At 42.1% G+C, this 24021-nt stretch overlaps 1 protein-coding gene across 5 annotated transcripts in view; it reads left to right on the top strand.

The window, feature by feature from the left end:
• The window catches only part of HECW1 (HECT, C2 and WW domain containing E3 ubiquitin protein ligase 1), a 253047-nt gene that overhangs the window by 208757 nt on the left and 20269 nt on the right, over positions 1–24021 (top strand). For 4 of the 5 annotated variants that reach the window (XM_065665693.1, XM_065665696.1, XM_065665692.1 and 1 more), the window contains 4 exons: positions 664–773; positions 2769–2889; positions 4279–4392; positions 6324–6476. In XM_065665693.1, coding sequence (XP_065521765.1) covers positions 664–773; positions 2769–2889; positions 4279–4392; positions 6324–6476 — 498 coding nt within the window. The remainder of the gene's footprint in view (positions 1–663; positions 774–2768; positions 2890–4278; positions 4393–6323; positions 6477–24021) is intronic. The other variant, XR_010609789.1, reaches the window with a different exon arrangement.

Genomic DNA, 24021 nt, shown 5'->3' with positions numbered 1-24021 from the left:
TAAAAAGAGGAAAAACCCTTGTCTTAGTCCAAGTAAATAATGTAACTGCTTGTGAAATCACTAGTTTTACTACAGCAATGTTGCCTGTGCACACAGGGCCATGGCACGCTAATGAAACCTTGATGCACAGTGCAGTGAGCCCTGTTTGGGTTATGTAGATAAGGCTTCAATTTTTATTGGAACCAGGGAGCTTGATCTTTAAGTCCTAGCTACTTTTGTTCAGCACAGATAAGGATTTATTTTATTGTCTTGGTCTTATGTGGAAAACGTTGCATTACCCAGGTGTTTTTGGTATGCTCTGTAGCACTGCCTAATGAAAGAAGTTTACGACTGATGCCCATCAGCTTGATCCAACTGGTCAAAGAGCTGAGCTATATGAAAATGTACAACCCAGGAAAAACAACCCGGGAGACACATATGCGTATCTTTGCTTCTCACTGCTAATATGTTGAAGTTGTCCCTGTTTACTATATAGCCTCAGATGTAGATTAAGCCACTGTGTTAGCATGAAACAGTCAATAAAATTCATTTTGTTCTTTATTACTGGTGCCACACCTGATTTGGGAAACCTGTGGATTTTATGAATCCACGAGGTCAGAGATGCACCCAGACTTCGTGGGGTGAATGTGAACCAACTCTCTCCCTGTTGCTTTATCCATGCAGCCTTTTTGAAGAGGACATTATGTCCTACGTACCACTGCAGGCTGCCTTCCACCCTGGTTACAGTTTCTCTCCTCGCTGCTCACCCTGTTCATCACCCCAAAATTCTCCAGGTAAGGGGATGGGAAAAATAATACAAGATCTTGCATTTGTGGTATCTCTCCTGATAAATACACAGGGGCAGCTGTCAGCCTGCTAATTCCAGTGCCCACTCCAAATTTGAGCCCAGCTGCTGTTACTGAATCAGTCACCATTGCTGTTATGTATCTGTTGATATGTTAACAGTAGCTGAAACACAGAACTCAGAGATTGTCCTCATGAAAGAAGGTATTTTCCTGCTTTTTGCATAGTTGGGAAAGATTAGGATAAAAGAATGGTACACTCCAAACAGAACTCACTGACAGGGAAGCCCATTCATATTCTGTGACAGCAGCAAAGAGCAGCTTCCAAATCAAAGGTGTATTATAATACTTCCAGTACCCCAGTAAAGTTCAGTCTCCATCCCTTTGGTGTTCCAAAGACTTCTGTTCCTCCCAAGACACATCTATTTTAAGACCTGAGGTGATCATCTTGATCATCTAGTGTGACCTCCTGTGTTGAGCCCATTAACTTAGGTTTGACGGGAAGCGTATTTTCCAGAAAGACATGCTGTCTGAGAAGGTTATTTCCAGCTGTGGTATGTCTCTGTAGTTATTGTTTATGCTATAGAAATCTGAGGAGCTAATATCTCCCTTCTGCCAAGATACACAACCCCCACCGCAGTCTCACTGCATGGCTGTGTCCAGTGGCCATTTGGAAGGAATCGACAGAAATGTGATCTGAAGAAATCCGGTTTTGGCTGAGCTTTTTAAACATTCATTTAAATTACCTGGTTTCAAACAACATTAATGGACAAGAGACATTCAGCTGTCAGAGGTGGCTGTGGAAAATTGGAAGGTTTTTCAATGTGAAGGTGAAGTGCCGAACCCTTGTCTGTAGGAAGACAGCGTTTTATCAGAATGTCCTCTTTTCATCATTGGGTTTTAACACCATTGTTAATATAACTCCCCTCATCTGTATTGGGGCAGGTCATAAACAGTCTCCTGCAAGACAAAAATCTAAGTATTTAGTGCAAACATGACCTAGAGAATATGAAACCACCGCACTGGTCTTTTACATGTTCTTGTGAAAACACAAGGGCAGATACTCGTTTCTGGCAACACGCTCCTTGCTTATTTCTGCCACTGGCTACCTAGCACATGGGAACACCCATTCTCTTATGTCCTAAGGGGAAAAAAAGCCTCCACAGAAGAAGTGTCACAAGGGATTCTCTTTGCACTGCATGTAAATATGCCTTTCTATTTTAGCAGCAGAGACAGTTAGTAATTTGCTTCCCTCCTGGCAGCCATGATACTTTGTGCTCCCAATAAATGTGATGGGTAGGGTTTTTGTGGCCTTCCTATGGAGAATTTTCTGCCAGATTTCTCATTAAAGGGCTTGTTTTTATTGTCTACTGTAATGAGATAGGGAAATGGGATTTCATGGATCCATTCTTCGACTCTTTATGGCATGACACTTGCTTATACAAAAGGACTAATCAGCTCCTTTGAGAATGCAGACTTCAAAATGAAGCAGGTCCTGAATTGCTGGAAATCTCCTGTATGTGTGAATCACAATGGGGAAATGTAGCATTTCTTGCTGACAGAAATCCTTTTTGATGCCACAAAGAGGGTTTGTGTTGATAGCTGGAAGTGTTTCATATACAGTCAGACTAACACAAGGAAACCTGATTCCCAACTTGGCTAGGGTGCTAGGCTCCAGTGAGAAGTATTGCTTTGAGCTCCAGAGGTTTAATCCTGCCAAGTAAGGAGATCTCCCATACAATGTAGAAGAGAGAGATCTCTTAAAAGTGCAATAAGTAAAGAAAAGCTAAATACCAATGCCCGTGAGTGGGAGTCATGCATGCCAGTCTTCCTCTTGCCTTTCTGATCCTTGAATTCATGTCCAGATCAATCACAGTTAAAGGCTGGCAGCACAAAGGCACACACAAGCCAAGGTTAACAATTCTTCTAATGAAAAAGGTGCAGCCCTTGGAAATCATTGCAATCACTGCATCATTTTCCTCCCAGGTCTGCAGCGAGCAAGTGCAAGAGCACCTTCTCCATATAGGAGGGACTTTGAAGCCAAGCTGCGCAATTTCTATCGAAAACTTGAAGCCAAAGGGTATGGGCAAGGTCCAGGTAAAATTAAGTGAGTATTATGGCAAGTCACTCAAATAGTCAGACATGGTGTAGCTTTGTCTTTTATCATTATCCATGAATGAAGACACTGATAGGAAGTGGGAAACACACCAGAGAATGAGTTTTGTACATGAACCATCATCAGGGCAAGGTAAAATCTTAGTATATCCTGCAAAAGAGTGACCTTCAAGTGGCTGTTGTGTCAAAGTTTTATTTCTTACAGATTCGTATTCTTTTAGACTCCCATTACCTACGTGTTTAACAGGGATGTTGGTATTCCTACCTGTTACTTGCTAGTAGGAAAATCATCCGTTCAGGCAAACACCCACCAGGGATTAACAGCTATGTCGTTTGTAATGATGAAGTGACTCCAAATCCTTTGGATCTACGTATCACCATAACTCAGAGCCCGAGTATGGCCCTACAGAAGTTAGCCTGTACATGCAGGTTTAACTGTCAGCAGTTCTTTGTGCTGGAAGCCCTCCTGGTTTGAACTAGAGAGATTTTCACCTCTCTTCATGCATTTTGGGATCTTTGTCACCTGGTTGTGGAGTTTGCTTTCCAGACATCTTGTTATTTGACTTTTGAGTCTGTACCTACTTGTGCTCGATCTAGTTACCCAACTTGGCCAAAGGACTGTACGTTTCAAAGATATTTCCTGGGCATCTGGTGAATTTATGCATCAGGTTGGCTCCCTACCGAATCACATCTGTTGTAGGGAAAAAAAAACGTATGAAGCCAGGCAACTTGTTCCAGGCAAACGTCATCATCAAAATACTCTTACAGAGCTGGGGATTCCAAGCCATTGCTTATCCCTTTTGGTGTCCTGCTGAGTGGGTCTGAGGAAGGCATAAAATACATTTTGGAAGGTCTGTCTTAAAGTGTCCGTGAATGTATGAACAAGAAGGATTTCTTGCACAGATGTTTAAATGTACTATTCATGAAGTTGTTTTAGAGGTTGGCAGGGGAGTGAGAGGTGTGTTGTAAGCAGAGGCTGATACTCCCTTCGCTTACCCTGATACAGAAGCAGTACTTCCATGGACCTTCACTGGACTAAATCCAGAAAGAGTTTGGGTCCAATCCCAAGAAGCCTCATATACACAGAAAACTCACATCTCCTCTGCCATACAAATTTGTACATAGAGTGTTACAGAGAGTTTTAGCAGTAGAGCAACTCTTGGAAACTAATCACAGCATTGTGAAGAAACTCACCTTTGAGGCACATAGAAAAGCCTAATGAAACAACTCACTGAAAACCCGTAATGGCCAAGTAGTGTATGCAACTTTATGAAGTTCTCTGACAATGAATGTCTGTCTTTACCAGCTCTTGCTTACCTTCAGCCTCACAGGCTCACACAAGACTCAGTCATTAGATCTCCATTTCTGCCTCCCTTTGCAGGTTAATTATACGGCGCGACCACTTGCTGGAGGGCACCTTCAACCAGGTAATGGCATATTCCCGCAAGGAGCTCCAGCGGAACAAACTCTACGTCACGTTTGTTGGCGAGGAAGGGTAGGGAACTACAAAACGCTATCAGTTTTGAACTAGCTGTTAATGTTGCAAAACATAGAGTTGACTAATGCTGAGCCTCTCTTGTTATGTAATGTTTCTTTGGTTTTGTTTTACCTCCAAGTGATTCATCTTAAGCTCAAGCATTTGTTAACAATAACAATAGCAATAATGCTTCATTTTCTTATAGCACCTTCCATCTAGATGTCTCAAAGTGACTATTAAGTGGTTAAATCTAATGTCATCTTGTTGGCATAGGTATTTTGACTGCCTGGAAGGTAAAACTGAACTACAGGCCCATGTTTACACACTGAGTCAGTCTCAGGACTATAATTAGAGAGCAGACCTTTATCCCCTTTGTTACTCTAACTCTTCCAAATGGACCTGTTTTTCCTTCAAAACTTTTTGCTTTGCATGCCATCTAATAATCATTTGTTATCCATATGTGGATTTCTTGTTTCTGGCTGAAGCAAGAGATGTGAATGCTGTTTAGTTCTTACAGTTGAATTCACCCATTTTGGAAGCTGAAAGTAACAGAAGCCTCTAGAGAAGGCCTTCTCTCAGGAAACTTTCTGCCAGCCTGACAAATCCATGAGCCGCTCCTGGATGATTAAAGCCAGCCCCTGAACTTTTGTTTCCAGTCTAAACAGAACCTTTCAGAGCCACCCTGGCTCATCTCAAGAGCTACATTGCAATTGAGGCTTAATCCACATGCTTTTAAAATGGAAAGATCATTGAGCGTATTTCCAGTGTTCCATATAACAAAGGCATGAAATCGTAATTCAGTAGCTTTGCATATACAGTTTCTCTTTTTAAGCAACCCTGTGGGTAGGATTTTGGTTTTCTCAAAGAGAAAAGTACTGAACCTCCAGAGGTGTAACAGGAGGATGGGCCAGCCTGCCCTTTATCATCTTTGTAGTTTCACAAGTCAATCGTTCAACCCCTTGTGCTTACGCCTCCATAACTTCAAACGTAATACAGAATGTCTGATCTAGCTGCAGAGTTTTCCACTTCCTTTACATTTGTTGAGTAGAAGGAATAGTGCCCACCTCAGAAAATCTTTTGGCGCATGTGATATATGGCTGCAAATCATTTGTTCATATTGCTACGCGTGTATTTATTTTAGAATGAAAATCCTACCTATGATTATTAGAGGATGATCTGTTTTTAATTAATCCGTCACAGTTGGGTTTAATGTATTCATGAAGCTGTTTTGGTGTTGGGTTTTCTGGGGTTCTTTTTCAAGTTGAGGTAATTGGAAACAGCTTGATTTTAAAAAAGCAAGGAGAAAAGGTGACTGTACAGAACAAAGTCACGCAACAGCGAAGCACAGCTTAAGGTGTACCACATGTATTTGCAAGTGTCAGAAAAGTAGAAGAGTTTGGATAGAACAACTGAGGAACCACCACTTTCTCTTGAGAGAGTTCTGTTGGGATTTGGTCTTGTGCAGCACTGACCTTTATGTTGTACCTGTAGCTAAGAAAGCATTCTTGGGGCTAGATTGTATCTGTGGTTACATCTCAGCGTAAAAGAGTATGAGCAATTTCTGCTTCAGTCTGGGCTGTGAACCAGGGTGTTCATAGGCAGTTCAGACCCACTCACTACAAAGCGAGCCTTCTGCTAGCCAGCCAGCCAAGGCAAGGCTGAGCCTTGTACCTCAACTTACCAAGCCTTTGGAGCAAAGGAAAAGATGCTACTTACGGGATGTGTCTGTGCTATGATTCCTCCCACATCAATTTAGATGCTGGTTAAGTTTCTGTATCGTGACCTGTTCAGGGCTCAAATCGAGTTTTGAGAGGAGAGATACACCATGTTAGAAACGCAGTGACCGTGCAGGGGTAGGTGTTAGACAGCAGTCAGTGTTGGCACAACCCAGGGAATTCACTCGAATGGGAATGAGCCTCATTTTAGCTTTTTTACCTTTTCCTTTCCAGGTTGGACTACAGCGGCCCCTCCCGAGAATTCTTCTTCCTTCTGTCTCAGGAGCTCTTCAATCCCTATTACGGGCTGTTTGAGTATTCTGCCAACGACACTTACACTGTACAGATCAGCCCCATGTCTGCCTTTGTTGAAAATCACCTGGAATGGTAAGAGCATTCTATGCAGAACTGAACAATTCCTTTAGAGCAATAGAAAAATGGAAATGGAAAAACTGCCAATTTAGACTATATAAATATCACTGCTTCTGCTAACAAGAAGTGGGAAGTAGGTTGGGAGGCAGAAGAGAGGGAGTAAGTGTAAATACAACAGCAGGCTCTGAAAAAGGAGTTAGGATGAGGTGCTACTATTAGAATGTCCTGCTTGCATTACCTGTGACTTGATGTTTGTCAAGTCACTTCTGTGTGAATATGAAAAGGACAGGGAGAAGTGCTGTGCTTTATGCAGGCCTCCTCTCCTTGGTTCGCTTTTAAGAATGGAAATTGTGGTCTTTCTGTACATCAAGCTGCATTGTGCTTGGAAGCTGTACACTACGAGACCTGTTGCTGCTCTGTACCTACCACAAGCCTTAAAGAAGGGGTCAATGAAAGAGGTTTCCCTTTTCTGCTCTGACAGAGTGTCCCTGCTTGTCTGTGGCAAGGCCAGCAGTGCGATCAGGTACTTCACCTTACCAAGTATGTGTACAGACAAATTGCTGATCCTGTTTCTTTATTGAAAGTCCTGAATGCATTATGCGATCTCCTCATTTTTCTATCTCCCTCCAGATCTGTCTGTCTTTGGGAGTTGTTTTCACTTTGATAGTTTCAGATGTGGTTCAGTGAAGCATGGGCTGCAAGCCCTGGGCAGTATTTGATCGCTTGTAGGATTTCATTGTGTCAAAAGAAGTACTGCCACATGGGTTTGGTCCTGTGATGTTTTTCTTTGTCTAATCAATCTCACCGGCTCCTCTCAGAGATCTTGTCTGAAATGGAAATAGTACATGCCTATCTATTGTTGTAAACAGATCCTCCTTCTCTTTGGCTTAGGGTGGGCAGGAGATCAAGAACAACTAAATGGTTGTACCATCACCTCTATTATGGTTGCAAAGGGAGAAAAGGGATGTTGCTGGGACTAGGATGGTCTCTGAATTGGGGCTTTTTGTATTATCACTTCCAGGAGCAGAGCATTATGCTAACAATGATCCTTGCATTGTCTTAGAATAATAGAATGGTTACCATTGGAAGGGACGTTAAAAATCATCTAGTGTTCCTCTACTGGTGTTAGGAAGAGAGCAGCTTAATTCCTATGACTTGTCCATCTCCCTAGGCAATCCTGTTCATTAGACATTATGCAGTGGCTTCCCAGTTTTTCAGAAGAAATGCAGTCTGTCCTTTGTTCAGCTTGACAGCATGCATAAACTTCTGATTTAGAAGGCTGTATTTGTGAAGATGCATTTTGATTTCAGGGCACAGGACCAGTTAGGCAGCTGCAAGCCCGTGATCATTCTGCCCATGCTGTGAGCAAACTGGACAGAGGCCTCTCTGTTCAGAAATGGCATTGCCATGTTATCTCAGCAGTGTTTGCAATAGGCTCTGATCTGTTATAAATACTGTTGGTGCAAAGAGTTCAGCTGCAGTTTTCTTAAGTGATGAGCTGCAAAAAGTATATGCTCTATTTGATCCCCTCATTGAGAGATTTCAGCATGGAAGAGGTAGGGTTTTAAAGGTATCTTCAGCATATAGAACAGCAGAAAGGCACCTAGTATGATTTCCTATAGCAGTTAGTATTGAATTCAGAAATAACTAGCAGTTAGACACTTAGCTCAATATTTCTCCAACTACATGTATCTATACAGGCTACTTGTATACAGAATGTTATTTGGCCTTTGGGCATTTTTGGTTTTCTTCTTTTAGGGAAGAGAAATTAAGTCCCTTGGCCTGCAGATGGAAATAAATGCTATGAAGGAAGAGGTTTGTACTTAAGGTAAATAGGGCAAGATTGCAGAACCCAAGGGAAAGATAAGCAATCCAGTAAGTGCTTGGAAATACTTCTTGAACCTGTTATGGAAATAACTGGCTGAGACCAGGAGTTTATAATTAGCCCGATAGGTTTCATGATTGGCTTGTAGATATCTAGACATAATAATGGTTTTATGCTGTCTGCATTGACTGATCTCAGCTATTCATGTGTAACCCTAGAGTACTGCAGTCAAAAGTCTGTGCAGCCAGCTAAGACATGGTTTGGACCAAGCTTTTTAAAACTCATGGTGGAATCTTCCAAGAAAGGCTTTATAGGCCAACTGTTCTAAGGACACTGAACCTGTTTGTCATCCTTTGGTCATGAGGGATGGGGCTTTCTGAAATTCTCAGTCTTTTCTCCAACTTTGTTCTCATCAAAGTCAGTGCTAAAACTTCTGTTTCTCAGATTTGCTTGATGATACGAATCCAAAAGAGCCTCCTCCCTCTAACATGCGAGAAATAAAGGTCACTTTCCTGTTCCCAAATGTGTTATGAGGCATCGGTTAACATAGATGGATGAATCAGTTTTGAGAGTCCTAGAGTCACAGATAATTAATTCATGGTCTTTTCAAAGCTTGAAGTTTGATGTCAGTCATGAAAACCACACACACACAATTGGTTTAGATTTGCAGATTTCTTGAACTGAATGCCTTTTGGTGCTGTGGGGCTTATTACTTACGTGGAATCTACCCTCAGCATGTTCTTCTGTATAGTAATTCTGCCAGACCTATCCAGACTTGGCTATATTAAGAAACAAGGACAGCAAAAAAAATCCCTCAAATTTCTTTTACATTTTCTCTTCCTTAAGCGAGTGGTGAGTTTGAGATACTTGCAGCAAAATGCAAAGATGAGATGTTTTGCTTGTATTGGCAGAATTGAGAAAAACATTGCTCTTTTTTTCCCCCCCTGGCCTAAAAGTTACAGTTCTGCCCTTTTTAATGACTTATTTCATGCCTTGCTCTTTGTACAAACAGCATTCTGAGTCCAAAATGGGCACATCAAAGCACGGAGTAGTTGTATGTATGCCAAGTTAAGAAAGAGACATAATGACTGGAAAATATTTCTCGTTTATGGAGAAACTGAGATTTAACACCTCTCTTGCAAGCTTCCATTGAACAAGACTTTTTCCTTCAGTTAGCATATGTGCTTTCTGAATACACAAATTAGAAGATGCCACACATTTTCAAAGCTTAAAAATGATTTTAAATCCCCCTATATCTGGAAGGACACAGTTATGTCTCTCTAGTGCTAGGAAGTTTGATGGTACACATTTTTGTGTGCACGCTGCAGGATATACCTGAAGCTCATAGCCACAAGAGCTGCTTTTAATCCACACCAGTAATGAGACGTTCTATCTGATCTAGGGTAACGTGTCTAGCTCTTTACCTGGGTGTTTGGAAACACCTTCTAAAATACTGCTTACCTCCCACTTACGGTGGTTTGCCCTTCTCCAAATAAGTGGGCAAAATGTGGTGGCAGCTGCTTTGTATTATTTCAGAGAAACGAGTATGGTTTAGCCTAGAGATAATTTGCTCTTGGGCAGAGCCTGGCTCTTGGAGAGGTGCTTTGGGCAACTGAAATAAGGTGACTGACTGAAGAATCCTCCTCAAGTTTTGCTCAATGTGCTGGGAGAACTGGGGAATAGTAAATGTTTCTATCACAACCTCATGTGAGGTTAGAGGTGTAATATTCAGTACAGCTCCATAATTTGCATACTCATATATGGCTCCCAAATAGCTGACCACAGTAACTTCTCACCTTCCTCCCTGCTAACAGTTCTTTGACAGATTTTAGACTGACTTTCAGTTCCTTGCAGCACTGATGCCCAGTATTAAAGGATATATGCAGAGATACCTTTTCACTGGGGTTAAAAAGGTTTCCATGTATGATTTGCATGACTAAAGTTTCATTAAATATTGTAGTTCTCCTTTTCACCAAAAATAAGTAAATAATAAAGGGCTGCATGGGTAAATTAACCCTGAAAGGAAAAAAATCCTGACACATAATAGATGGAGGAAATGTATTTCTAAATTCTGGGAACAAAATATCTAGTTCCAGAGTTTGCATCATCTCAAATCTTCGTCTGTGTCACTGGTCACTCTCCCTGTATTCTTCATGGTAGATTTTCAAGAGGTCTAGAAAGTTGCTGGTGTCTTTTTAATGCATCTCATTCATTCTGTATTCTAACAAAATGATTTGCCTAATCATGCTGTGACACACTGTGGTTTCCTCCAGGTCTTCATTTTGTCTTACCATTTTCCATAGTGTTCCCCTGCTCAGCTCTAGTTAAGCAGAATACTAACCTGAATGCTTGTTTCTGTGATGATTCCTGTATTATTTTCACCAAACCTGAAGAGTATTATGTCTGTGCTGTTTCATCGTTCACATGGCTACTAATTTCAGATGATATGATTTGACTGTCATCGTAATATCACATAAGAAGTTTAATTTCTTAGAATAAGGCAGTTCTCAGTGTTTTCTTGTGAACTTTCCTTCCCTATTGCTTTATCTGACACTGAAAAGAAAAGCTCTGTTGTTCACAAAACACAGTGTTCACAATCTGCTGTCAGGTGGAAATCCAGTCTCTCTCTTTCATGTCTTCTGGGTGGGCCAGGGTTTTCTTTCACAGCAGTCCTGCCCCCAGGAGTAATCTAATGAGATAACGTACGGCACCCTTCTTCAGGAGACAGCACGGTACTCATGGTGTGGTCATCTGCACCAGGCATTTTGTCCCCAGATCACTTGCCTGGTCTTTTATCTGACTCACCCCAGCAATGCATTTCACATCATCTACGTTTGTGTTTTTAGTTCATTGCATGTTTGTAAATGTGGAACCACAGCCAGAAATCTGAAGAGAAGCCCAGGCTCTGCATAGAAGACCAGATGGTCTAGATAGATAAAATTGTTCACAGACGTTCATTTGGAGATCTGAGGGATGCTAACTTGAAACATCTTATTCTGTGTTTTCATAGAGGATTAATGACAGCATGTTGGTTTTTTTTTTAACAATTAGGCATCTGTGAACCTCGCTGTGATATTTATGCAGCCAGAGAGCAGTACCCCAGTGTTACAGTTATCTTGGAGGTATTTACAGCTTGCTACGCATACTTAGCATTCTGTATCCACCTCAGAAAAGCCCTGTTGTGTTTTGTTTAAATAAAATTTAATACATTTACAGAACCTCATTAGAAAGCTGAAGACTTGTGAGTAAAATGTTTTTGTGCAGAATCCTAGAAGACCACAAAGATGCTGATGTAGTCAGACCCAGTGGCCCAGGTCCCTAGAAGCTGTAGATTCATTCCTGGCTGCAATGTCCTAATGAACTCCATTACCTTAACACTCATTTAGAACTGCTTTCTTCATTCAGTCCCAGCCTTTCTTTCTGCTCTCCAAACCCTCTCATATTCTAGCCCATGCTGCTGAAACAGAAACCCTGCATCTATTTCTACATCGTATTCTGCAGGCAGATGCAAGCCTGTTGTACCCACTCTACATGAAGACACGGATTTGCTTTCCCTGTGCTCCAAGCCAACTGACATGGTTACTGCAACATTGAGCTGGGAAAAAATATGCTGGCTCCCATCAGGGTGGGTTACTTCAGGCTTGGCACTGCCTCAGTTGTCTTTACGTGCTCTGGCAAGCTTGGCACATGAGTAGAGCGAGCTCCCTTAGCCTGCACAGTGCTGTGTGGCTATACCCCCAGCCAAACTCTGACCCTCTCTTTTATTGATTTCTTGTAAGCAAGAAACCACATAGCCATCACTGTCCATCTCAAGCATGCCAAAGAATGCAGGGTGTTGTTTTTCCCTTTTTTTGTTTGAATAAACCCAAGAAGAACCACGAATGTTGCAGCCCCAGCTGTCCTTTCTCCTTAAAGAGCTTGGTTGGTTTTCTTCGCCCAGTTTCCTTAGGAGCTGAGCCTTGTGCAATTGCCCTGCCCAGCCACCAGACAGTTTCCTAATCAGTCTGTGACCTGTTTGACAGGAAGATAAACATCTCAAAGGTACTTATTTCCTAAAAGCAAAACTTGTGGCTGGGTAAAGATAGAAACACAAAAGAGTGCCTCAGTGAAGGCAGGCTGGTGAGCTCAACAGTTATCTGTTCTGTTTGGCCTCCAAATTGGCCATGTAGCATGGGCAAGCTGACAGGTCTGTCACAGGCACAAGCTGTGAACCAGCTATACCATCATGTCAGTAGCGTGAAGATGTCAGGAAGAGCCGTGAAAGCTCAGAGGAAGCAAAAGCTGGAGATGCTCCAAAGTGTGGGAAGTGCTAGCAGAGGTGTGTAGGAGGAACTGGAACTACTGCAGCATGGCAATGTAGAACCATCAGAGGCAGATCTATAGGAAACAAAGCTCCATTAATGCTGCTACACAGAGAATGACTTATTTCATTTAGTTTTTAAAGAAAGTGACAAATTGCCTCATGACCTAATGGGTTGTATTCATATGCTGACCAGCTCATAGGACAGATTCAGGCACACTCTTTGGCTCTTTATAGAAACAGGCTTTTTATAGAAAATCTTTGTAGTCATAGCATCTAAGCAGGAGGTTACAGCCATCACTCCTCTCCACTGACTGAAAGTAACTCTGCATAATATGTGGCCAGAATTACTCACTTATCTCTCTAATTTTGTAACTGTTATGGCAGGCAACCTACATATGGCCCAATACCTGTTTATTAAGGGAGTCAGTAACACAGAGTTTGGTTTGGGGCTCAAATGTGCCAGCTGTGTGGGTCTGCATTCAGGGGGAAGTATGAATTTGAAAGACCAATTTTGCAGCCATCTTGAAGGGACCTTTTTATGCTACACTCTAAAAAAATCATCCTCTTTAAAATCAGATCAGATGTAGCACCCCAGAGTGGGGCATCCAGCAACAGCCAGTTGTTATTACAATTAGGTGGTTACCTCTTTGCCTCAGTTTCCATATAAAGATGTCTCCTCCTATGTCATCAACTTGAAATCCATTTGATGTATGCTGGTGCTGTGAACTGCTTTGAAATTCTCAGATGAAAGGCACTATAGAAAACCAAAGCATTCAATGTTACGTTACACTATAAATTTTAATTACTAGCAATACCTGGTTTTAAATAAATTATGTTTGCATGAGAAATTTTCAAGCACTATTGTAAATCTTCTGGACAAGAATGATATTAAAATAAATATGCAGCTGAAATAATTTTGTAAGACCTTTTCATGATGTGAAAAGCGTATGTTACTGAAACGCCTTCTCGCTGCTGCACTGTGATCTCTCTCAATGCCTTCTGTACTTACGCAAACTTTGATTTGCCTATTAAGTTTGATGTATGACTATAAGCACATAAAGCCTGCCTCAACAGCTGGTTAATTATTTATTAAGGGTCAGGAGGAATTGGAAGATGAAAGGCAAACCAAACCGAAGGAGAAAAAAAACATTCTCCTCTAACTGAGCTTCTACAGAAACTGGTGGGTTTTTTATAAAAAGGCTCTGCTTTATATTTACCTTATTTTTGGCTTTGATTTTTTCAAGTTCTTTTGAGGATCTGAATGATGGTGTCACTTGGGTTGAAAGAAGAGATGTCTCTTGCAGTCTCTCCTCCTTTTCCCCTCTCTGAACCTCATAGTGTCTAGCACTGCTTCCATAATTAGAGTTTGGTTTGAGGGAAAGGCGGCTGTTGTGTTTTGTTGTGTTTTGACAAAAGTCATCTTTATGGGTTTTTCCCTTGCTTAAGGCCATGGAGTCTTTTGCAGCATTGTGGATTAAACTTGCCCGGAGACGGGAGGCTCCACATGAAAATCTCTAGAGCGTCTCCACCTTGCATGTGGTGAAGGAGAAAAGGGTAAAATCCACATTGTCTCTGAGAATGTGAGCCTGCAGGGAAGCATCAGGGTGGGCAGTGGTTGCGTGTTTATTTGTAGTGGCGAAAAGCTCCCAGGGAGTGATGAATGTCCTCGTATCTCTTGTTCCAGCCACACTGGAATGGCAAGGCTGGACTGTCACTGTGAAGTATTGCTCAGTCATCTTTGCCCCTCCTTATTTCTCACTACATTTTATTCACACTTGGGTAAGGTAAAGCAAAGTCAATTAGAGCAGGTGCAGAAATTCCCAAGCTGACTTTTTTATTAGTAAACACAATTCATACATCAAAAGAAAGACTTCACAGAGCAGAATTGCTTTCAGTAAATCACCCAAATCCATTCTGAGTATTTTTGAGTAGAAAAGGCATTTCTCTTTGCATAGGTCTCTCCCTGGGATATTTTGAAAGTTACAAGCTTCATTTGTCCGTTAAAAATTCTTCTTCATTTCAATATATTACCTTATTTTTACTAAAAGGGAAGATTAAAGATTTAAATTGATCTGATCTGGATGCATTTAAAGGGAGAAGGGCAGTGTCAAGTTTGTTAGTTTGCCCCAACTTGGGATAGGAATATTTGTCAAAATCTAACTAAAAATTATGAAGGATGAGGAAAATCCTGACCTGCCCACCTTCTGTATTTAATAACAAGAATAGAAAATTCAGTGTCTTGTGTCTGACCAAAGGAGCTTTCTATGTTGTGACTTACGACACGCATTTTGGAAGAAACAGATGAAAAACTGGAATTATTTAGTTGTATCAGAAAGATTCATAAAGGAGAAGTAAAAACATTCTTGCACTTGAGGACAGCAACTTACAGGTCCAGGTCTGCGTTCTGCATGCTCCTAGAAGATGATTGGGGCTGTAGGTTTGCAGTTGTATTGGTAAAAGTTGGAGGTGTTCAGTGATTTGCAAAACAAGACGTAAAAGAGACTGTCAAGCAATTAATAGCATGTCTGAATCTGAATTTAGCACACAGATTTCTGAGCTTACTCAATGGAGGAACCACATCTGAGAGGCAGGGATCATTAGCTGAGTTGCAGAACAGTGCAAACCCAAGTGTATTGCTTCTGGACCAGGGGTGGTAAGTGCACATGGCTCTGCACTGCAGATGACCTGTTCGCAGTTAGCTCAAGGATATCTGCATCATGCTTCAGCACGTGGTGTAGACATTCCTGGGTGCTTACCAGTGAGGTTATGATGAGCAGTCTCTCTCGTGCTTAGATACCGCAGACAGTGCTTCCTTTGGCTGAGCAGTCGGTTATTGTGGCTTCAGCAGTCATAGAATCATAGAATAGTTAGGGTTGGAAAGGACCTCAAGATCATCTAGTTCCAACCCCCCTGCCATGGACAGGGACACCTCACACTAAACCATCCCACACAAGGCTTCATCCAACCTGGCCTTGAACACTGCCAGGGATGGAGCACTCACAACCTCCCTGGGCAACCGATTCCAGTGTCTCACCACCCTAACAGGAAAGAATTTCCTCCTTATATCCAATCTAAACTTCCCCTGTTTAAGTTTGAACCCGTTACCCCTTGTCCTGTCACTACAGTCCCTGACGAAGGGTCCCTCCCCAGCATCCCTATAGGCCCCCTTCATAGTTAGCCATTGAAGGAAATTGTGTGGTCATTTGGCTTGTGCTTTTCTGTCCCTCTAGTCTGGCAGATGACTAAATCTATGGGTTTTCCCCTGTAGCTTGACTAGTTTGTTACAACACAGGGCAAAGCAAACATGAATCGTGCAATGTATGAAACTTCACCAACTCACAGGTTTACAAAGTGCTTCGCCCCAACCCCGTAGCTTTTCCAAAAGGTTTGACTGAGAATTCAAAATCTCTTGATAAAAATGCCCTTTTGCTGGCTTAAAAAAAAACCAGCCCATATGCATCAGAGTGAGTTGGTCCATAAGGAGCTGTCATAAACTACAGCTGAGTCACAAAATTTCCTGTCATTCATATATCATTTTATAGAATGTAAGAAAGTAAAGCTGTCAAATAGACTAAACAACTAAAACGGAGCTGGGACTCAAGAGGACTGTGATTGTATTCCTGTCTCTACCACTTGTTTTCTGGATAACATTAGATAAGTCATTTTACTTTTGTACTTCTGTTTTCTCATCTGTCAAATGAAGTTCTTCCCTGTTAGGGTGGTGAGGCACTGGAATGGGTTGCCCAGGGAAGCTGTGAATGCTCCATCCCTGGCAGTGTTCAAGGCCAGGTTGGATGAAGCTTTGGGTGGGATGGTTTAGTGTGAGGTGTCCCTGCCCATGGCAGGGGGTTGGAACTAGATGATCTTAAGGTCCTTTCCAACCCTAACTATTCTATGATTCTATTATTCTATATTGGAGGTGATCTCCTTTGTAAGCTGCTTTGAGATCTGCCTGTCAAAAATACAGTCTGGGATCTGGGAATCACAAAACGTAGAGGTTTGTAGTCTTCTAGCCAGTAGTTCATACTTCAGTCTGCATCTCTTCTGTAGTTACTGGGCAGAACTGGAGGAGAGTCCACCAACAGTCTTATAGAACAGTCTTTTTTATCCACTGTACCAGCAAGAGAAGCTAAATCTAAGTCCCACAAGCAGCCCAGTTTCTGATGAAGATCATGTTTGTGATGCCATGTTTTGTCATGGTTCTCCAAAAGGAGAGATTGTACATTTTTATTCATGTGATTGATAGTTCTGCAAGGAGAGGTGGCAAATCCAGCACTCAGCCACACTCCCCCTCTCCTCCAAACAGTACGTTCATGGAACTTAGTTATTGGTAAAGTGACACATAGCATGGTTTCATGTTAAAGAGAGACCATCTACTTTATTAGTTTAAAGACACAAGTGGAAATCAATTCTCTGTTTCCTGTGACTGGAGTCAGTGGTGCACAGGCAACCCGTGACACTGAGGCTGGTGTGCCTACTATAACTGAACGCAGTGGAAGTCCCAGAGCCAGATTTGCTCAGTTCTGTATCTGCAGTAGTGACTTCTGACACAGTTCAGCTGATGTGCAGGGAGCCAAGGAAGCTACCTTGAAGGGAAACAGGAGGGGATACTGTGAGTTTCCTTTATCTACATTATCTTTGCCCCTCCTTTACTGAATAAAGCAGAACAGCCTGCAGCTTCTCTAATAAAATCATGTTTTTCTCTTTTACACAATTAGCCTTTTAACCTTTCCTGATGGTTCTTTTGTGGTGGCTATAGCGAGGATGTAAGGAAGATGGAAAGACGTTTTGAGTGAACATGCAGTATAGCTAGGTTAGAGACAAGGAAAAGACTTGGAGGATTTGATTAGCTAAAATAAAGAAGCAATAAGGTTCGCATTATCTCATTGTTTTTCAGTTACTGGTAAATTAAGCTTCAGGAATGGCTTGAGGCTTAGTTGCTAATTCAGGATACATGGGCTCCAGAGATTTAGAAGGACATGGATAGTTCACATTTCCATCATGTGTAAGCAATAGCTCTTTTTCATGTGGTTACTCTTTTGTACTGAGAAACAGAAATGTTGTGTTCCATTTGCAGATAAATCCAGAAAATAAAAGTAGGGCAAGCACTTGTTGCAGTGCCAGTATTACACTGGCCTTTTGCAGCAGGAAATTCATGCAATAAACTTGAGGGCTTGACTCAGATAAACACAGGTTCATCATACGAAACTCAGGTGCCCAGCAAAACTAGAAATACCTGAAGCAAGGCAGGAAGGAGAGGGCTGACCCCTGCAGATCTTCACCTGAAGAGAATTACCCATTCGGGATATGAAGCCTGATGGATGTTTGTTTGTACCAGGTTGTTTTCTCTCTAAAAATCAGTTTAAAACCTTTTTATCTTGCTTAATTCCTGTTCTTGGGTGATGCCCGTACATTTCACACATCTCTGAACATCCACTTTGTATTTTATGACCATCTGCAAGCAGGCCTGCTGGACTGTCCACTTTCCATACACTTTACAGTTGGGGCTACTTAGAAAAGGCTAGTGCTTTCTTAAATGAGTGTTACAAATTTCCTTTAAAATATAATTAAATCTCATAAGTTTTATAGGAATAGTAAGCAGACAGAATAGTATCAAAGAGGGACTCATGGAATATGCTCCTTCATCTTTTGATGCCTGAACAAAACACCTTGGCTCTGAGGTGAATGTATCCTCTATTAAATCCCAGTAACGTTTGCAGGGGCTGCAGCGATAAATCGCTGTAGGCTCTAACTGTTTAACATCCATCAGTTTCCAACCTGGAAATGTGCACAAACAGTTGTTCCATGTCAGCATTCCTCAATGTTTCCTCTCAGTTTTAATTGGGAAAATAGACTGAAATTTAAGCTTACCTGACAGAATTTTCTCTGGTTTCATAGTGAGGAAGTATGGAGATTAGCCTTGAAAAAAATTCAGTAACTTGTGTGAAAACCTGGAATGGGTTTTCATCGTACCCCATATATGGGGTACGATGCCTTTCAGTATTTAGAACATAACCCAAAGGAGGGTAAAAAGAAAACAGCAGAACTTGGTCAGGTGGGTTATTACCATTCCTTTACAAGAAGTGTGTGTGGATCCAGGTCAAGTTCTCAGGTGGGATGCTACTGTGGTTAGCTATCAGAAGTGGTGGGACAAGTCCTTAGTGTGATGTTGAAAGATGCCACATACAGGTGTCTCAATGTTGTAGTTTTGTCTCTCTGAGAATTCTCCATATTAGACATGCATGTAAGAAAAGAAAACAAGCCAACTATAATCTTATTACTCCTCGTATTGGAATTCTCCTCCAGGACTAACAAAGGAATTATTTTACCTTTTCTCTTTAATGTGCTAAGACTTAGTGGAGTTTTGTCTATTGGCCTTTCCAAGAGCCATTCCTTTCCTATTAATGACACATGAGTTCATCAGATTCCTGAGCTGGGGAGGCATCCGGCATCCTGCTGGAATGCCACAACGTCAGCCTCTGAGCCTGCAGGTATGCAGAGCAAATTTGCCTCTCCACCAAATGACACGGTGGCAAAGAGGCGGTCTGCAAAGTTTGCAAGATGCAAGTCAGATAACCAAAATGGCGTTAGCTTCCTCAGCCTGCCTGGCTAACCCTCCTGACAATTGATCCCTCGCATCATCACATTAGTCTGCTCAAATGTTCTGTCATTTATGGGAGTAGGGGTTAAATATGCACACCAAATTAAAGAAAGGCATTTGTTAATGAAGGCTGATAGAGGTGCGAAGTTGATCCCCTGCCAAGGGTTTGTAAAGATTATCGGATGTAGCTCAGTACAGGACATGTTGGTCAAGTCCTGCATTGAGCCAACGCTGGGATATGTGCTGCTAGCACATAGACACACTCTGGTGCATGTGTCTGACACACTGCCAGTTTGCTTAAAGTTCATAGTGTATGAGGCCAGGCAGAGTTGCTGTAACCACCTGGTGAGCTTCTTTGCAAAATACACATCCTTAGAGCTTTCTTGCATTAAAAAAAATAGAATAAAATTGTTCTTGTTTAGAGAATGCCAGTGCTGGTGATTCCACCAAAATCCAGGAGTCATGGATCAGTACATATTTCTCTGTATGTCATGCCTTCTCGTCCAAGTGGCAAGATTGCAAATGACAGTATTTTAGGCTATAAGAATGGATTTTTGGTTCCTTTCATTAGTAGTTTCTGGCCTTCATGATGTCTCTGTCACAAGGATGCTCACAAGTGTCTTTATCACCATGGAGGTTTTAACTGTCCTGTGAAACAAGCTGCCCCGCAGACTCTGGATCCCATGATGCCTGGTTTCCTACAAATTTGTATTTCATGACTGAATTCTCTGTCGTCTAATAAGATGCATGTTCAGAGTGAAGCCATTCACATAACTGAGTCCTTCTAAATACTTTCCCCTTTTTAAATTCTCTGCTCTCTAATAGTGGTTGAGATTAGGTCCAGTCTCTTCCACTGTGGAAGGACTAATGGGCTCTCCAGCTGCATCCACCTGCCAGATATCATTTTCCCTCAAAAGAGGTGCCAAGGGCAGAAATCCTGCACCGCAGTGCAGCCTCATTTTTTCAGCTTGTCTTTCAGATAGCCAAAAGTTTATCTGCATGATTAAACAGTGTTGAACTTTAAAACTGGTGCAACAGAATGTGTAAATTTGTCTTACAGATGAAAGCAAAGTGTTCAGTAGTGTTGTGAAAGGAAAATGGCATCCTCAAATTGGATGTGAACCATATTATAGTCACCTCTCTTGAGCCCTTCTTTGAATATTTTCTCACAAGCTACTGCACCAAGAAGGGCACACTTAAACACAGCTGATGTGTTTGAGATAAGGTTTGCGAGATTTTCAACTCCATCAGGTGTTTCCTCTATTTAGGATTTCAAGTTTCTCATACCATAGCCAATTTAGCTCAAAGGCATGGCTACCAAAGCATCCCTTACAGAACGATAAGAACCATTCTTCCCCTGTACACATAGATGGCAGTTTTGTCGAGGTGCATCATTCTCCATCTGAATCCAAGGAAGGACTGTCACATAAAGAAGACCTGCGTTCGTTCAACCAGTTGAGAGGGAGCCCTGTAACAAAAGGTCATTATGGGTCCTGCCTTGCTCTGCTGCTATATGATAAGGACCAGAGTAAATTAAATTTCCTGTGACTCACCTGCAATTGGAGGAAAATGTATTGCTTAGTCGCTGCTACAGCATATGGGTTTGTCTGTCCCTGTGTACCCAGACATGCACTAAGTATGCAGAGGAGAATGAGCCTGTTATTTTGCAACAGGCTGTTGTGAAAACAGGCTGTTTCAGGGGCACCTGCAGCCTCCAGAAGGAAAAGGAGTTAGCTGCTGGGTAGTGTGGAAACTCCTGCAAATAGGTCAGAGAGCTGTGTTGTTAAAAGCCAGAAGGCTGGTGTGCACAATGTCCTTTTTGAGCAGACCAAGGGTGTCAGTAGGAGTCAGAGCAGAGCAGGTCTCCTGCTCGTTAATTCTCTCTCTCCTTCCACCATTTCCTGTTCATTAGCTCCCTCCACATCTCCCCTCTCTGCCAGAGCACAGTACTCAGACTCAATCATTGTCTCTGAAAGGGAAGGGTGTTGAAAGAAAGGGCCAGAGCAAGACCTCACATTCCCCACCTCTTCCAAGCTATCTTTTCTGCTAGAAACCAATCAAACAAGCATTTTACACTTCCTTGGAAAGATAAATGTAAGTCAGGTTTAAAGAAGGTATGTACCCTCCAGCTGAGATTTACCTTTGTGCTGCTTACTCTGTCAAGAAAACTTGTTTTTTCTGAGGCAACTGTCTCACCCATCTCTGGATCTCACCCATGTTCTAAATCCTTCAGGAAGAAATAAACACAAAGGTCTGGTTTTGTTTTAACTGGCTTTTGTAAGGAGATCAATTTGTTTCTTGTTGTTTCTTTGTAGGTTTTGATATATTTTAAGTGGTAGTGTTATGCTTGGCTGAGCATGGTGGCAGCTCGATGGTCTGTATGGACATACACACAGATAGACCCTTCCATTGTCCTCTGAGGACAGTAGCAAACACCTCCCTTTTGATAGGTATCAACTGCCTTACCATGGTCCACAGTTCTCAGTGCACTGCTGGACCACAGAAGTGCCATTTGTCGTCCCAGGCACTGTCCAGAATGGACAAGGGGCCAGAGGTCCTTCTCTTACACCAGCCTTCAGATCAGAGAGTCAGGTATAGAAGGCTCTGCAGAGATACCAAAGCTTTGTGCAGGGGAAGAAGGGTTTGTGGGCTGCAGAGCTCACGATGTGATCGCGAAGCACTGTGTCTGCTAGGATGATAGGGAGCTGCTAAGAAATACAATCTGCAGCATAAGCTTTTTTATCCATTGTATTGGCAGACACCAGGAGTGGCAATGTCTTCTTAATTATCTCATCTCCTTTATCCAGACCGGTTCGTGCTGGACTTGTTTTCCTACATGGTACCATTGCAAAGGCTGGGGTTGTGGAACCACAGTCAAGCCCCAGGCTGAGCAAGCCCTGGTGTGCCCAGGGCTGCCGGTGCAAGGTCAGACTGATGGACCGTGCGACCTAGAGTTGCTCTGCCCACATGTGCTTAGGCTGACCCACCAGCCTTAGTCCTTTCATGAAGAAACACTACCCATAGCTTTTGAATGGTTTGATACACATCTGCCATAAGGCACTGATTCAAATTAAACTTGCCATTAACAGCCACCATATCATATGCTAAACACCTTGATCTAGGTGCAGTACCCTTTCATGTCAGCTTTGCATGAATGCCCTCAAAGCCACATGCAGGTACAGAAGTGATACAAGCAGCAAGAGGAAAACTGATGCTGTCCGTACTTTCAAGCAGTTTCTTTGCAGAAACAGCATTCCCAAATCTTTCTTGGCAATTTACTTTTTGCTTTGCTTTATTTCAAAAGGCTCCTGCCTGCCCTGCACAGTTAAATAGCCATGGGGTGGGTGTTGTGGTGAGGAACACCCGGTGCTCATAGTATTTTCATTCAAAATGTACAGGGATGGATAGATGGAGATGGTGAAGAACGAAACCAAAAAAGCCGACATGCATTATTTAGGACAAATGGACTTGATTATAGATCCTGAAGGTGCTATAAAACTGATGGATTACAGCCTCAACATTTCTGGGATTTGAGCTGTCTGGTTTCCACTGTGCTTTCATTGTGTCAGCTCCCCCTCTTTTCATTGCTTCTTGCTGGAAACATTGCACTGGAGCACAAGTGAAGTGAAGCAGGTCCTAACTAGACCCAACAGCTGCCTTTTGTTGCTGCTGTGGAAACAGCTGTAAGGGGGTAATATAATCACCCTTCTGTTACCAGTCAGCTGCATATCGTAAGCACCTTTCCTGGATGCAGGGGACCCAGAGGCAGCTCCTGTGGTGATATAAATGCTGACTGGGCCCACAGCATGCTATTTTGTGCCCCATTTGACATACTAAGCACTTGTTGTTCTGTCCCATGAGCATAAAGTTGACTGAGCGAATGGATATTCTGCACTGCTTTCATAACAGTGAGACTCATGTTTCATTCATATACAGGAGGGGTCTTCACACTCATTCCTGTAGTGGAAGAAATGGTTTCTTGGCTTTTTGATCTGTTTCTCATCTTTTGATCAATAAAACTTCACCATGATGTCAGTCAGCTCAGGCTTGGTGTGCTCACATTTGGGGTGTTGTTTCTTTTCCTTTTTTTTGACAAATAAGTAAGTTTTGGATGGGTGATAGGGGTTGTTTTTACAAAAAAATCCCCACCAGTTCTGTATTTTTCTGTCTGAGATGACTGATTTAAAACCAGATTTGATGGAATAATATCTAGTAAGTCATTGAAAAAATCATAGAAAGACAAATGGAACAGCTTATCACAAGTCACGGACTGTAATGGGGAGGGCACTGTCGGGATGTACTTGGAGCAGGACTAGGGGTTGTTGTTCTTTGAAAGCAGAAACAGACACAGGAGGATGTAAACACTGAAGACAGCAGAGTATCACTATTAAGAAAGTGGTCTGGGAACAGCTAGCCTAACCTTTAGATAATGATTTTAATTCATGTTTTTGGTCACAACAGGTAACTTCTTAAACATCAGTTTCCCCTTGTAAAGGCAACTCACTACCTGTTTAGAATACTTCAGAGCCCCACCCTGGAAAGGGTTGTAACCAGTCAGAAATTGGATATACTGATTCACCAAATACCCTTTGCAGCTGTTTTGATAGTATGTTTTCTGCTGAGGGTGGAGTATTATAGTATTTAATAGCTAAAAACTGAGTTTGATGGAGTCAGTCTGTGTCAGAACATTCCACTAAAGATCGTAGACGGTGAATCTTCAGAGTGTTTATTGGTTTGGCACTGGAGAGCATATAACGTGCCAGGGGCATGTATGGGTACTGTGGGAGCTGGATCAAAAAGAGATCCATTACTGATCAGAGGTGGGAAGGGT

The sequence above is a fragment of the Lathamus discolor genome, chromosome 2 (assembly GCF_037157495.1).
Source record: "Lathamus discolor isolate bLatDis1 chromosome 2, bLatDis1.hap1, whole genome shotgun sequence".
In the NCBI taxonomy this organism is placed as follows: domain Eukaryota; kingdom Metazoa; phylum Chordata; class Aves; order Psittaciformes; family Psittacidae; genus Lathamus; species Lathamus discolor.
This window is presented reverse-complemented; position numbering and strand designations above follow the sequence as displayed.